The sequence below is a fragment of the Chenopodium album genome, chromosome 19 (genome assembly GCF_948465745.1).
Source record: "Chenopodium album chromosome 19, dcCheAlbu1.1, whole genome shotgun sequence".
NCBI classification, from domain to species: domain Eukaryota; kingdom Viridiplantae; phylum Streptophyta; class Magnoliopsida; order Caryophyllales; family Amaranthaceae; genus Chenopodium; species Chenopodium album.
Genome location: NC_137852.1, coordinates 82,950 through 99,266, shown reverse-complemented (window position 1 = coordinate 99,266; position 16,317 = coordinate 82,950). Strand labels below are relative to the sequence as shown.

Here is a 16,317-nt window from a genome sequence, read left to right as displayed (position 1 = left end):
GCTTCTGAAAAAGTCCTTCTCAGCCCCATTGCTGAAATGCGTGGGTCCAACAGATGCAGATTACATCCTTCGGGAGATTCACCTCGGCATCTGTGGAAACCACATTGGGGGAAGGACCCTAGCCCACAAGGCATTGAGGGCCGGATATTACTGGCCCACCATGATCTCAGACGCTGAGGAGCTGGTCCGAAGATGCGAAAAATGCCAAAAATTCGCACCAGTCATCCATCAGCCAGCTAGAGACCTTCAGACGATCCTTAATCCGCTTCCATTTGCCCAATGGGGGCTGGATATTTTGGGACCCTTTCCAGATGCACCTTACCAAAAAAGATGGTTAATAGTCGGCATTGACTATTTCAGCAAATGGATTGAGGCTGAAGCAGCTTCGAATATCACAGAGCAAACTGTCAGAAAATTTATCTGGCAGAACATTATCACTCGCTTCGGTATTCCGAAGGTTTTTGTCTTCGATCATGGGAGGCAATTTGATAATCTACCGCTGAGGCGGTACACAGATCAGTTCGGCATCAAATTGGTATATTCAGCAGTGTGTCATCCACAAAGTAATGGCCAAGCCGAAGCTGCAAATAAACAAATCCTCAATGCTTTGAAGAAAAGGGTTGAAGATCAAAAATCCAAGTGGATAGAGGAACTTCCAGGAACCCTCTGGTCACTTCGGACAACTGAAAAAGAGGCAACGGGCTATTCACCTTTTGAGCTGGTGTATTGATATGTCCATTTTATATAGTATTTTACCCCCGTCCCTTGGTCATAATTAGTAGTGTTTTTGGCTCTTTAGAGCCACTTTTGTTACTAATATGCGTTTTCTAGTGTTTTCGTAGTTGTGGTTGAGTTTTGTAGGGAATTGCACCTTTGGAGCATTTTTCCCGGGATTTTATGAAGCTACTACGAGCATTGGAGGAGTATGACCGTCGTTGAAGCCCAAGACCGGCTAGAGCCATCGAGCCGGTGATTAAGGGCTCGGTATTTGGAATACCGAGGTTTGGACCGAGTATTCAAGACCCGAAGGGGAGATCCGGATTGGGTCGAGGAGTCGAGCCCAATCACAAGTCCAAGACCTCGAGGAGCCACAAGGGCCCGATCGGGCAAGGCAAGGAAGCACCAAGCCTCGAGTTCTAGGCGCGCCCGATCGTGCGAGGCCTAGCACGATCGGGCGAGGTGCGCAGCAAGAGGGAATGCGAGTAAAGGCGCGCCCGATCGGGCGGCCCTTAGCCCGATCGGGCGCGTGTTTCTGGGAGCTGGAGTTGTCGAGGCATTTAGTTCTAATTAGGATCGTTAATTATTTTCGTTTAAGTACGTTTAGGATTGAAAATTATTACTTACTCTTTCCTTTTCACTTTCTCTCTCTACTTAATATTTTCTCTCTCTAGACTTTTCTCTCTACCTTACTCTTGTTCTTGACTACTTTGTAATTTCGCCGTCTTGGTACGATTTCTATTTCAATTAATTTCAGTAATTTCTTCCCTTTTCAATTCCTTATGGCTTACTTTATTTCTTTGCATGTTTTAGATTTAATTATGTGTGAGTAGTTTAATTCTAGGGTTTATGGGGATCCATAATTAATATGAAGGGATAATTTGTTTTATTGATTATTGATATTGCATGATAATTTCTTATTGAATTGTTTTAATTCTTTGCAATTAGATTATGAATCGAGCAGATGTAATTTGATTGTGAATGTTTAGCAATATTGAATTGATGAATCGAGCAGATGTTAATTTAATATTAAAGGCTATTTTCGATAGGAACTTAGATCTAGTAAATTGCGAGAGCCTGTTAGATCTATGTTGGTTAATAAATTGCGAGAGCCTGTTAATCATGTTATTTGTGCAATGTTAATTATTAATTGTTATGTTTTATCCCAGAATATTAATTATTGGTGAACCTGTGACCCTAGGCCTTCTCATTATCGACTTTCTCCCTAAACTTAATCTCCGTAGTATAATTTCATATAAAACACAACAATTTGGTTACCTTAATAATTTAGATTATATTAATTAATTAGGAGTAGAAAGACCAGTTTCCCTGTGGATTCGACCCTACTTCCCTGTCTACTTTAGTTAGAGGACTTAGGTATTACTTTTGATTAGGGGATACGACTTTACCCTGTCAAAATTTGGCGCCGTTGCCGGGGAAACGGTTTTATTTTTATTTCTAATTGTTTTTGTAGTCTAGATTATTTTCCTTTTTGCCTCAAAGGACATTAGTTCTTTGAGGTAGTTCTAATATCTGTCTTTTTAGTTCTTTGTTTATGCCCAGGTGTTCCAGATCAGGTTACATTCCATTCGATCCTGAGATCGAGCGCTCGTTTCATAGACAGAAGAATCTTTATAGGCAGATCCTGGCAGGTTCTGGGAGTAACGATATTCCTAGAAATCCATTACCTAATTCTAGTGATTCGGAGCACTCTTCTGATTCAGAACTAGAGATGGGTACACCACCACCACCTCCACCGCGCAAGCTCAGTGATTACTCGCAGCCGTCCCTAACGGATTTTCCACATCTATCTCCTACACCTGATCTCGAGGGAGTCCAGTTTGAGATCAAGCCCCAATTTATAACAATGATAGAAAGAAAGCAGTTTAGTGGAGCTAAGGGTGAAGATCCTAATCTTCACATTGCAGATTTCTATCAATATTGCAATACTATTAGGCAGAATGGGGTAACGCAGGACCAAATCAGGGAGATTCTTTTTCCCCTTTCTTTATGTGGAAAAGCTAAATTGTGGTTTAATGGTTTGAATAGAGCTGCACTTGGTATTACTAACTGGGAGACTCTTGCTTTAAATTTTTATAATAAATATTACCCTGCAGAGAAAACAGCTTTATTGAGAAGTGCCATTCAGAATTTTGCCCAGGAGCCAGATGAAGCATTATATGAGGCTTGGGAAAGATTCAAGGATCTGCAGAGGGAGTGTCCCCACCATAACTTGGCAAAGTGGCAGCTAATTCAAGCTTTTTACAATGGATTAGGGAATGCATCAAGGACAATTTTAGACTCCACAGCTAGCGGTAGATTTATGAATTTAAATGTTGATGATGCAGGTCAGGTTATTGAAGATATGGCGATCCATAATTCCCAATATGGGAATACTAGAGGTTATGCTAATAAGGGCAAGCATCATGTTGATTCAGTAACCCTTATGCAAGCTCAGCTTACTTCTATTTGCCAGAAATTAGATAGCCTTACTACTAACAATCCTAATTCTGTTGCTAATGTTTCTACTGTTTCTAATAATGCTAATGATGCTTTCTGTGAAAGTTGTGGAAGTGTAGGTCATTATGAACAAGATTGCAGGAGTTCAATGGAGCAAGTTAATGCTTTCCAAACTTACAAGCAAAATAATCCATACTCCAACACCTACAATCCTGGCTACCGGAACCATCCTTACCTATCTTACCGTAGCACCAATGTTCAAAATCCTCCACCTCCACAACAACCACAACAAGCACCCCCTCCACCGCAGAAATATTACCACCCTCATGCTAACCAGGAAGCCCCAGCACAAACCCCTACTACATCTTCTGACCCTGCTTTGTCAGAAATTAGAGCAATGCTAACCAGTATGCAAAAGCATATGGAGAGTAGAGACCAACAAATTGACTCTATTATAGCCCATAATAAAGTCATGGACACCCAAATTGCCCAATTGTCCTCTACCCTTCAATCTCGTCAGCAGGGAGCCCTACCAGCGCAGGGAATTCAACCTACGGAACATGCGAATGCAATTACCCTAAGGAGTGGTTCACACTACGATGGGCCCCAAATGCCCAAAGAGGATGAACCTGATTTAATTGATATTGCTAATCCTGATTCCGTTGTACCAAATGCCCCTGCAGGGCTCCAGGGTAAAATTATTAATACTAATATTTCTGATGATTCATTGCAGGGTACAACCTCAGGGAAGGATGCACCCCAGGAGAAGAGTAGGGAAGCACCACCAGTTATCAAGCTACCTTTCCCCAACCGTCACTTGAAGACTAAGTTGGATAAACAGTTTGGTAAGTTTTTGGAGGTAGTAAAAAATTTGCAGGTAACAGTTCCTTTCACAGAACTTATTACTCAGGTTCCTGCATATGCTAAATTCATGAAAGATATTTTGACTAGGAAAAGGGCCTTTAATGAAGTAGAAACTGTAGCATTCACTGAGGAATGTAGTGCACTTTTACAAAATAAATCCCCTCCTAAATTAAAGGATCCCGGTAGTTTTTCTATCCCTTGTCATATTGGAAATGTTTTCATTGATAAAGCATTATGTGATCTAGGTGCTTCTGTTAGTGTGATGCCATCGTCTGTATGCGCTAAATTAAATATGGGTGATTTAAAAGTTACTAATATAACTTTGCAAATGGCAGATCGTTCTGTTAAATACCCCTTAGGTATTTTAGAGGATGTACCTGTTAGAGTTGGTAAATTTTTTATCCCTGTTGATTTTGTTGTTTTAGACATGGCTGAGGACACGCAAATTCCCATTATATTAGGTAGACCTTTTCTCCATACTGCAGGAGCCATTATTGAAGTCAAAAATGGTAAACTAACCCTTTCTATTGGCGATGATAATATCACTTTTAACTTAGGGAAAGTTTTAAAAGGTCCTATGCTTGAAGAAAATTGTTATTTAATTGATGTGCTTGATGTAATGGATGATATTTGTGAGGAAAGCTTACCACAGGTTCTTGCAAGGGACCCCTTGGAGGAAATTCTTTGTGGAAATTTGTCTGCAGGTGACATGAGCATATGGAGCAAGGAGGTGGATGACATAGAAAGAGCTCTTGCCACCAAGGAATTTGATGCTAATGATTGTGTGAAGGTAGTAAATTTGGTTCATGAATCAAAACCTGCAGAGGTGAAGAAACCTGAACTAAAACCTCTCCCTTCTCATTTAAAATATGTTTTCCTTGATGAGCAGGAATTGTACCCTGTGATCATTAGTACTGCACTGGATGACCCACAAACTTCCCAACTTCTAGAGGTTCTAAGAACCCACAAAAGGGAAATAGGGTACAGTATTGATGATCTCAAGGGTATAAGCCCTGATTTTTGTATGCACAGGATACACTTAGAGGACAACTACAAACCCTGTATTCAACCCCAGAGGAGGTTGAATCCTAATATGCAAGAGGTAGTTAAGAAAGAGGTTATGAAATTACTTGATGCAGTTATTATATATCTTATTTCTGACTCCAAATGGGTAAGTCCTGTACAGGTGGTTCCTAAGAAGGGTGGGATGACTGTTGTTAAAAATGATAAAAACGAATTAATTCCCACTAGAACTGTTACAGGGTGGCGTATGTGCATTGATTATCGTAGATTAAATATCGCCACTAAAAAGGACCACTTCCCTCTCCCCTTTATTGATCAAATGCTTGAGAGGTTAGCAAATCATAAGTTCTTTTGCTATTTGGATGGGTATTCGGGATTTTTCCAAATCCCGATCCACCCTGACGATCAGGAAAAGACTACATTTACATGCCCTTATGGCACTTTTGCATATCGTAGAATGCCTTTTGGTTTATGTAATGCACCTGCTACCTTTCAACGTTGCATGATGAGTATTTTTTCTGAGTTCATAGAGTCTATCATGGAAGTCTTTATGGATGATTTTAGTGTTTATGGTTCTTCATTTGATGCATGCTTAACTAACCTTGCTAAAATCTTGAAAAGATGTGAAGAATGCAACTTCGTTTTAAATTGGGAGAAGTGTCACTTTATGGTGACAGAGGGAGTCGTCCTTGGTCACATTGTATCTGATAAGGGCATACAGGTAGACAAAGCTAAGATGGTAAGGCATGTCTGTAATACCCCGTATTTTAAGTCATTTAACAATTATTAAATATGGATTTTCCGATATATTTTATCATACAAAATAATTATATGATAATTTTATACCTATATTTGATGATGATATTAATTATACAAGTCAATTTGAAACTTGTCGTATCGAAACCAGATTTTCAACCATTAATAGTTTGTACCCGATTCAGTCGGCAAAGTACAAAATTCGCTATTTCAATATATATGTAGTACACTAGTACTACACAAAATTTGTACGTCAATTTGCCTAGCATTCTACTTCAATATACATATTTACATATATATATATTATTATTAAAAAAAAAAAAAAAAAAAAAAAAAAAAACTATGTCGGCAAGGGGGGAACTACCCACCCACTTGCCTACTACATTAAAGAATATGGTTGAAGTAGTACCAAACACCTCTCTATAAATAGCCATACACATATGGCTACTTCACTCCACCTTCTTCTCTAATATCTTCTTCATACCTCTCTTTCCTACTAGCTTTTCCCCTCTACACCACCATCCCCTAGTCGTGCACCACTAGCTGGTCGGCGACCCTCCATCGCCCTGCCGCATCCACCCACGGCAGCCCATCCCCTCCTTCCTCCTCTATTCTTCCTTCGTGCTCCTACTTCAAACAAAGACCAAGTAAAATTTTTACTCCTTGCTGGTAATAATGAAAGCATAAGTTGAACTCTTCATCTATATAGCTTGATACTTCATATTCTTATGTTTTTACTACTAATAATATGATTACTATGGTTATTAGTGCTACTTACAACTACTACTAAAACTATTCACTACTACTACTACTCTTATTCTACGTACTACTATTACTACCTTCCCATTTATTATTATTATTAATATTATTATTATTTTATTATTATTATTATTATTATTATTATTATTATTATAATTATTATTATTATTATAATTATATATAATATATTATTGTGGACGTTGTTGCTGTGACGTTGCTATTATTACTATACTACTATTACTACTACTTTTATTTAGTCCTATACTACCTACGTATTACTACTACCACCTCTCATCATTGTTATTATTATTATTATTATTATTATTATTATTATTATTGTAGTTGTTGCTGCTGAGTTGCTACTACTACAATTACCACTATCATACTACTACTTATACCTACGTATCACTACTACTACTCATATTATTATTAGTAGTATAATTTTTATTATAATTAATACGGATAGTTAAAGATTATTTTATAAATACAAGTGTTAATTTTATAAAAGGGTTATAATAATAAGTTGTTCATGCACAACTAGTCAAAGTCGGTATTTTAAGTCATCGTATCTATGGGTTGAAAAGTATTTGATTAGGATTATTGGTTTGTTATAGGAGGAATTTCGGGTTCGAAATTAGGAGCTCTGTAATTGTGTGCAAAGATCGAGGTACGTACACGTGGCTAGATCTTTTATAAAGTAACTTTTATATGAAACGTGATTTACATGTTAAGTGATTTCGAACCATGTTTAGATGATTGTGAAATATATTTCGGTAAAGCATGTTTTAATCGTTTAATCTCAAATGTTTAAATGTTTTATATGGTTGATTATAAACTTGTATTGATATTCAAGACGGAAGTTTTATTGTTTAAATTATCCCGAGTATGGGATATTGAAAAGTTTATTTATCAGGATTTATTCCTTGGATCTTTGGATTTTTAACTCCCACTACGCGGAGTAAGTTGAAGACTATGGGCTTTGTATGACCTAGTCTTTCCCCTTGATAGCACTATGTAAGGAGTTACTAGCTTGGGGGGTGTGCACACTTAGGTGGTAAAATGATTTACGAAAATGAGGATTGATCCATCCTATTCGGAATTATCTTTGGAAAGTTGGTTATTTCGGAAATTGGTTCTTGACAAGTTTTTATATATGAATTTCTATTTATCAATGGTTTGGATAAAGTATGATTTATTGAAGTTGAATCTATTCGAAAGCATGTTTAATTAAATAAATTGATTTTACATGTCTAGCATTTGTATGTACTTAGCATTTTGGCTAATGCGTATTTGTTTTGTTTTGGCTTGGCCCTACTTATCATTTTGATGAGTAGATAGGTGATGGCGATCGGACAACGTGAACTATGTGCTGCATTGGGAACCATGGGCGGTGATCACCTAGTTTAACTTAGTTAACATAGTATTAGTGGCGTAGTAACTTTCAAAGTGTATCAAACTATTATTACTACTATTATTATCATTAATGAAAGTAAAGTACTATTTCCGCTGCAAAACTCTGTTAAGCCTTACGTAATCACGTGGCGGTAATACTCCCATGTTACTCCCTAAGTTGGATTATTATTATTAATATTAGAGAGTAATTTGGGGGTGTTACAAAGTGGTATCAGAGCTCAGGTCTTAAAAAGATAAAAATTGGAATATAAAACTAATGGGTAGACTTAAGAAGGGCATATAGGATAGAGTTTCGCATTTGTTTTTCCGAAAGTATATATTATGTATATATTTAAGTAAAAACTACTTTCTATTTTAATACGAAGAAAGATTAATAATGGGGATTATTGGATTGACAATGAGCTCTGTCTAAGGCTGGATTTGGGCTTTGGGCAACGTCGACCCTAACCTCTCCTACCTGAGATCTCATTGGTCTAATTTATCCACATTATGAATCAAGTATTCAACTTATAACCATATATAATATTTTCGAAATTAAAAGAATTTGAAACGTATTCAAAAGGTGATTTCGAACTTTATGTGAATTATGTGTATATGGACTAAGCGAACGTCCAAGTTATGTTTTAGAATATAAAGGTTCGAATTGCATTAAGATTGATAGTCTTTTGGGAATTTTTATATTCCACGGTATATTAGTGAAGGTTCATGAATTATTATTCGATAATTATTCCTAAATTGGAAATAGATTGGAAGGTGAATTTCACTCTTATGTGATGAATTATATGGTGAAGTGTTTGTTGATTTGTATGTTATAATTGTATGCAAATTATGATAAATCTTGTGATGATTTATTTTGAGATGTTACATAGAGTTGCTTCTAAAAATGGCAATTTAGACTTGCTAGTTAATTTGAGGAAACGTTTAGTACTCAAGATATTTCGTGAGCAGTAAAGTTATCACATCGCTTATCGAGTCTTTGTTGGATAGATGAACAATTTGTTTGTAAATTCATAGTCTAATTACCACATTATTCAGGATCATGTCTCTAAGGCAACGAATTAAGAAAGGGAGTAAGTCCAAAGTCAGCTCTGTCATCAAAAGGCTAACCAAAATAACCGAAAACATAGCCGGTATTGTCTCAAATCAGGGAAAAGCCCATAATGACCTTGATGCTTTTGGGGAAGTCTTTAAGAGAGTAGCTGCGGCCAAACCACCCACTTACCTTGGCAAAGTAGACCCAGCAAGCTTAGAAAATTGGGTGAGAGAGTTTGATAAACTTTTTGATGCTATTAATTGTCCCGAGGAGCTAAAAGTCAATAATGTTGTTTATTACCTTAGAGAGGAAGCCGATTTGTGGTGGAGTCAAAGGAGAAATGACTTACTGAGTATTCCTAACTTTGGGTGGGCTGAATTTAAGGAAGCTTTAAGAGAGAAGTTTTACCCTTCCTACTTGAGGAAACAAAAGTGTATGGAGTTTACGAACCTTAGGATGGGGAACATGACAATTAATGAGTATTATAGCAAGTTCATTGAGTTGATGAGATTTGCACCTGAGGTAGTACCAACTGAAGCACTTAAGGCACAAAGGTTTGAGCAAGGTTTGACTTTGACCCTTCAAGGAAAATTAGGAGGAGTGACCTTTGAAACCTTAGATGAGGTTTATGGGAGAGCAGCGCACCTTTATGGGATCAAGGGGAGAGAGCTAGAGGGAAACTTTCCTGGGGAAAAGAGGAAGACTAGTGGGATTTTCAACGGGAGTGAGAAGAAACCCAGAGTTGAGGGGAACCCGAGTGGGAATTTCAATGGAAAAAGAGACAATAGGGGGAATTTTGAAAGAGGAAATGGGAATAGGGGAAATGGAGACAAACCCAAGAGAACCTATTTTTGCAAAAGATGTGCGAAAAACCATCCAGGGAGGGATTGTGAGGGAAACCTAGTGACTTGCCGCTACTGTCAAAAGCTAGGTCACCGTGAGTATGAGTGCTATAAGAAAGTCTCTGATGAGCAGTCGGGTAAACCCCAAGATGAGAAGAACCAAACCAAGCCAGCTCAACCCAATAGGTTCATTCCTAAGCCAACACCCAACAACAGTGGAGCCGCTCCCAAGGGCCGAGTATTCGTGATGAACAGCCGTGAGGCTGCAACTGCTTCTGATGTGGTAATTGGCAATTTCTTTATTTGTTCTATGTCTACTAAAGTCTTGTTTGATTCAGGGGCGTCTCACTCTTTTATTTCTAGAAGTATAGTAGATAGACTCAAGTTAGAGAGTCCGGTGTCTGTTTCCTTAGATATTGCTATCCCGTCAGGGGAAGTGGTGAGTTGCACTAAGATGCATCAAGGTGTACCTCTTGTCATTTCAAAAGTAGAATTTCCGTCAGACTTAATCGAGCTTGACTTACAAGATCTCGATGTTATTTTGGGGATGGACTGGTTGGGCAAGTACAAGGCCCAAATTGATTGCGAAGCCCAAAAGGTCACGTTGTGTGGCCCGGGCAAAGTTAGGGTAACCTATCGAAGGGAGGGAAAGAGATCAGGGTTAAAGATTATATCTGCTTTGCAACTTAAAAGGTGTGTAGAAAAAGGATATCCACTGTATTTGTGTAGTGTCCAAAGGATAGAAGAAGGAGATAGAGATGATGGGAAAAATATTCCAGTAGTAAATGAATTTCTCGATGTCTTTCCTGGAGAGATTCCAGGGATGCCGCCAGTGAGGGATGTCGAATTTACCATAGACTTAGTGCCAGGAACATGACCTATTTCAAAGGCTCCATACAGAATGGCCCCAGCCGAGATGAAAGAGTTGAAGACTCAGTTAGATGACTTGTTGGAAAAGGGTTACATTCGACCAAGTTCGTCACCATGGGGTGCACCGGTGTTGTTCGTAAAGAAGAAGGATGGAAGCTTGAGGTTGTGCATAGATTACCGAGAGTTGAACAACGTGACAATCAAGAATAAGTACCCGCTGCCTAGGATTGATGATTTGTTCGACCAGTTGAAAGGAGCGGGAATATTTTCGAAGATCGATTTGAGGTCTGGGTACCACCAGTTGAGGATAGCAGAGTCGGACATTGCAAAAAGTGCTTTTAGGACTCGTTATGGTCACTATGAATTCACGGTAATGCCATTTGGGTTAACTAATGCACCCGCTGTTTTCATGGATTTAATGCACCGAATTTTCAGGCCATACTTGGATAAGTTTGTTGTGGTGTTTATCGATGATATTTTGGTGTACTCGAGGAACCCGGAAGAACATGAGGATCATTTGAGGGAGGTATTGTCAACCTTGAGAGAGCATCAATTGTACGCCAAACTCTCAAAGTGTGAGTTTTGGTTGGAAGAGGTAGCTTTCCTAGGTCATGTGATTTCTAAGGAGGGAGTATCGGTGGATCCAGCAAAGATAAAGGCTGTAAGTGAATGGCCGACCCCGAGGAGTGTGTCAGATGTTCAGAGTTTTCTTGGGCTAGCAGGTTATTATAGGAGATTTGTTAAGGATTTTTCGAAAATTGCAAGGCCTATGACGAGCTTGATGAGGAAAGAATGTAAGTACGACTGGACACCAGAGTGTGAGGAGGCTTTTCAGACTTTGAAAGAGAAGTTGACTACGGCACCTGTGTTAGCCCTGCCTGATGGAAGTGAGCAGTATGAAGTGTATAGTGACGCGTCAAAGTTCGGATTAGGTTGTGTGTTAATGCAGAATCGAAAGGTGATTGCTTATGCTTCGAGACAGTTGAAGCCTTATGAGGTGAATTACCCGACCCATGACTTGGAGTTAGCCGCAATTGTGTTTGCATTGAAGATTTGGAGACACTACTTGTACGGAGTGACATGTAGGATTTTCACCGATCACAAGAGTTTGAAATACATATTCACTCAAAAGGAGTTGAACATGAGACAACGGCGATGGTTGGAGTTGATTAAGGATTACGATTTGGAGATTCAGTATCATGAAGGGAAAGCGAATGTTGTAGCTGATGCATTAAGTAGGAAGTCAAGTCATACAGTTAATGCGATGATTTTACCAGATCAATTGTGTGTGGAATTCCAAAAGATGAATTTGGAGGTATTGGAACAAGGAGAAGTTAAGAGGATTTTGAGTGCCTTGATGAGCAGGCCGTCAATCTATGATGAGATTCGAGAAAGTCAACCTGGAGATGAAAAGTTGAGCAAGATTAAAGAAAAGATCGAAGAAGGGCAAGTATTGGACTTTTCAGTAGCCGATGATGGAAGCATGAGGTTTAAAGGGAGATGGTGTGTTCCTCAGAATCGAAATGATCTTAAGCAAAAGTTGATGGAGGAAGCTCATAGTTCTCCTTATTCAATGCATCCTGGAGGGGACAAGTTGTATAAGGACATGAAAAAGACGTTCTGGTGGCCGAATATAAAAAGGGAAGTGGCAGAATTTGTAATGTTTGACTTGTCAAAAAGTCAAAATCGAGCATAAGAGACCCCAAGGAACAGTTCAATCCTTGGAGGTACCTAGTTGGAAGTGGGATTCGATCTCTATGGATTTCGTGGGAGCCTTACCCAAAACACGAGCGGGAAATGATACAATTTGGGTCATAGTGGATCGATTAACGAAATGTGCAACGTTTATGCCCATGAGGAGTACATGGTCGATGGATCAATTGGGAAGAGCGTATGTGAAATTTGTGGTGAAATACCATGGTGTGCCGAAGGACATCATCTCGGATAGAGACTCAAGGTTCTTATCCAACTTCTGGCAGAGTTTACAAAAGGCTATGGGGACTAAGTTGTTGATGAGCACTGCATTCCACCCCGCAACCGATGGTCAAACAGAGAGAACAATACAGACATTAGAGGATATGTTGAGATCATGTGTTATGGAGTACCAGGGTTCGTGGGAAGATCATTTGGACTTGATAGAATTTTCCTACAACAACAGTTATCATGCAAGTATTGGGATGGCGCCATTCGAGGCTTTGTATGGGCGGAAGTGTAGAAGCCCAATATGTTGGAACGACATAAGTGAGACAGTTACACTCGGGCCAGAGATGATCGAGGAAACAGTGAAACAAGTAAAGATGATTCAAGAGAAAATCAAAGCCGCACAAGATCGTCAAAAAAGCTATGCAGATTTGAAAAGGAGGGATGAGGAATATGAAGTAGGTGAGAAAGTTTTATTGAAAATATCCCCAATGAAGGGAGTGATGAGGTTCGGGAAAAGAGGAAAGTTAAGCCCGAAATACATTGGACCCTACGAGATCATCCAAAAGGTGGGAAAGGTAGCATACAAGTTGGATTTGCCTAACGAGCTAGAAAAAGTTCACAATGTGTTCCATGTGAGCCAAATTCGGAAGTACATACCAGATGTTTCCCATGTTTTACAGCCTGAAACCATCGAGATGGACGAAAACTTGACTTATGAGGAAAGACCTGTGAAGATTCTGGATAGTAAAGTGAGAAGCACTAGGAACAAGGATGTTAAGATAGTCAAGGTTCTATGGTCAAACCATAAAACCGAGGAAGCTACTTGGGAAGCCGAAGCAGATATGAGGAAAAGGTATCCAGAGTTGTTTTATGAGGTTAGTAGTCGAGTTACGGGGGCGTAACTCCTTTTAAGGGGGGTAGAATGCGATAGAGTTTCGCGCTTTTGCCCTTTTTGGTTAGTTTCGAGTCATTCTGAGTCGCTATGTGTTGCGTCTGAGTCGTAGTTTAAGTCATCTCGAGTCATTATAAGTTGTGCATGAGTCAATTTATATTAACTTGGATTATTTAACCAAACTTTTTACTCAAGTTTCGAGGTCGAAACTTCTTTTAAGGGGGGTAGACTGTAATACCCCGTATTTTAAGTCATTTAACAATTATTAAATATGGATTTTCCGATATATTTTATCATACAAAATAATTATATGATAATTTTATACCTATATTTGATGATGATATTAATTATACAAGTCAATTTGAAACTTGTCGTATCGAAACCAGATTTTCAACCATTAATAGTTTGTACCCGATTCAGTCGGCAAAGTACAAAATTCGCTATTTCAATATATATGTAGTACACTAGTACTACACAAAATTTGTACGTCAATTTGCCTAGCATTCTACTTCAATATACATATTTACATATATATATATTATTATTAAAAAAAAAAAAAAAAAAAAAAAAAAAAAAAAAAAACTATGTCGGCAAGGGGGGAACTACCCACCCACTTGCCTACTACATTAAAGAATATGGTTGAAGTAGTACCAAACACCTCTCTATAAATAGCCATACACATATGGCTACTTCACTCCACCTTCTTCTCTAATATCTTCTTCATACCTCTCTTTCCTACTAGCTTTTCCCCTCTACACCACCATCCCCTAGTCGTGCACCACTAGCTGGTCGGCGACCCTCCATCGCCCTGCCGCATCCACCCACGGCAGCCCATCCCCTCCTTCCTCCTCTATTCTTCCTTCGTGCTCCTACTTCAAACAAAGACCAAGTAAAATTTTTACTCCTTGCTGGTAATAATGAAAGCATAGGTTGAACTCTTCATCTATATAGCTTGATACTTCATATTCTTATGTTTTTACTACTAATAATATGATTACTATGGTTATTAGTGCTACTTACAACTACTACTAAAACTATTCACTACTACTACTACTCTTATTCTACGTACTACTATTACTACCTTCCCATTTATTATTATTATTAATATTATTATTATTTTATTATTATTATTATTATTATTATTATAATTATTATTATTATTATAATTATATATAATATATTATTGTGGACGTTGTTGCTGTGACGTTGCTATTATTACTATACTACTATTACTACTACTTTTATTTAGTCCTATACTACCTACGTATTACTACTACCACCTCTCATCATTGTTATTATTATTATTATTATTATTATTATTATTATTATTATTATTGTAGTTGTTGCTGCTGAGTTGCTACTACTACAATTACCACTATCATACTACTACTTATACCTACGTATCACTACTACTACTCATATTATTATTAGTAGTATAATTTTTATTATAATTAATACGGATAGTTAAAGATTATTTTATAAATACAAGTGTTAATTTTATAAAAGGGTTATAATAATAAGTTGTTCATGCACAACTAGTCAAAGTCGGTATTTTAAGTCATCGTATCTATGGGTTGAAAAGTATTTGATTAGGATTATTGGTTTGTTATAGGAGGAATTTCGGGTTCGAAATTAGGAGCTCTGTAATTGTGTGCAAAGATCGAGGTACGTACACGTGGCTAGATCTTTTATAAAGTAACTTTTATATGAAACGTGATTTACATGTTAAGTGATTTCGAACCATGTTTAGATGATTGTGAAATATATTTCGGTAAAGCATGTTTTAATCGTTTAATCTCAAATGTTTAAATGTTTTATATGGTTGATTATAAACTTGTATTGATATTCAAGACGGAAGTTTTATTGTTTAAATTATCCCGAGTATGGGATATTGAAAAGTTTATTTATCAGGATTTATTCCTTGGATCTTTGGATTTTTAACTCCCACTACGCGGAGTAAGTTGAAGACTATGGGCTTTGTATGACCTAGTCTTTCCCCTTGATAGCACTATGTAAGGAGTTACTAGCTTGGGGGGTGTGCACACTTAGGTGGTAAAATGATTTACGAAAATGAGGATTGATCCATCCTATTCGGAATTATCTTTGGAAAGTTGGTTATTTCGGAAATTGGTTCTTGACAAGTTTTTATATATGAATTTCTATTTATCAATGGTTTGGATAAAGTATGATTTATTGAAGTTGAATCTATTCGAAAGCATGTTTAATTAAATAAATTGATTTTACATGTCTAGCATTTGTATGTACTTAGCATTTTGGCTAATGCGTATTTGTTTTGTTTTGGCTTGGCCCTACTTATCATTTTGATGAGTAGATAGGTGATGGCGATCGGACAACGTGAACTATGTGCTGCATTGGGAACCATGGGCGGTGATCACCTAGTTTAACTTAGTTAACATAGTATTAGTGGCGTAGTAACTTTCAAAGTGTATCAAACTATTATTACTACTATTATTATCATTAATGAAAGTAAAGTACTATTTCCGCTGCAAAACTCTGTTAAGCCTTACGTAATCACGTGGCGGTAATACTCCCATGTTACTCCCTAAGTTGGATTATTATTATTAATATTAGAGAGTAATTTGGGGGTGTTACAATGTCATCTTCCCGTAGAATTGGAGTACAAAGCTTTTTGGGCAATCAAAGAGCTTAATATGGACTCTAAGGCCGCGGGTAAGAAGAGACTTCTCCAACTCAATGAATTGGATGAGTTTAGATTGTCAGCATATGATAGTGCACGGATCTAC

General features: G+C 37.8%; 1 protein-coding gene and 1 non-coding gene across 2 annotated transcripts; one reads left to right on the top strand and one right to left on the bottom strand.

The window, feature by feature from the left end:
• Nucleotides 1–2,845: 2,845 nt before the first annotated feature.
• Nucleotides 2,846–2,952, bottom strand: LOC145596304 (small nucleolar RNA R71). Its single transcript, XR_014103153.1, has one exon. It is a non-coding gene; the product is annotated as a small nucleolar RNA R71 (small nucleolar RNA).
• Nucleotides 2,953–9,031: 6,079 nt separating this feature from the next.
• LOC145596030 (uncharacterized) lies at nucleotides 9,032–10,744 on the top strand. The gene has a single exon (XM_081652465.1). It carries the CDS (start codon nucleotides 9,032–9,034, stop codon nucleotides 10,742–10,744), a length of 1,713 nt encoding a protein of 570 aa, XP_081508591.1.
• The last annotated feature ends 5,573 nt before the right edge of the window (nucleotides 10,745–16,317 follow it).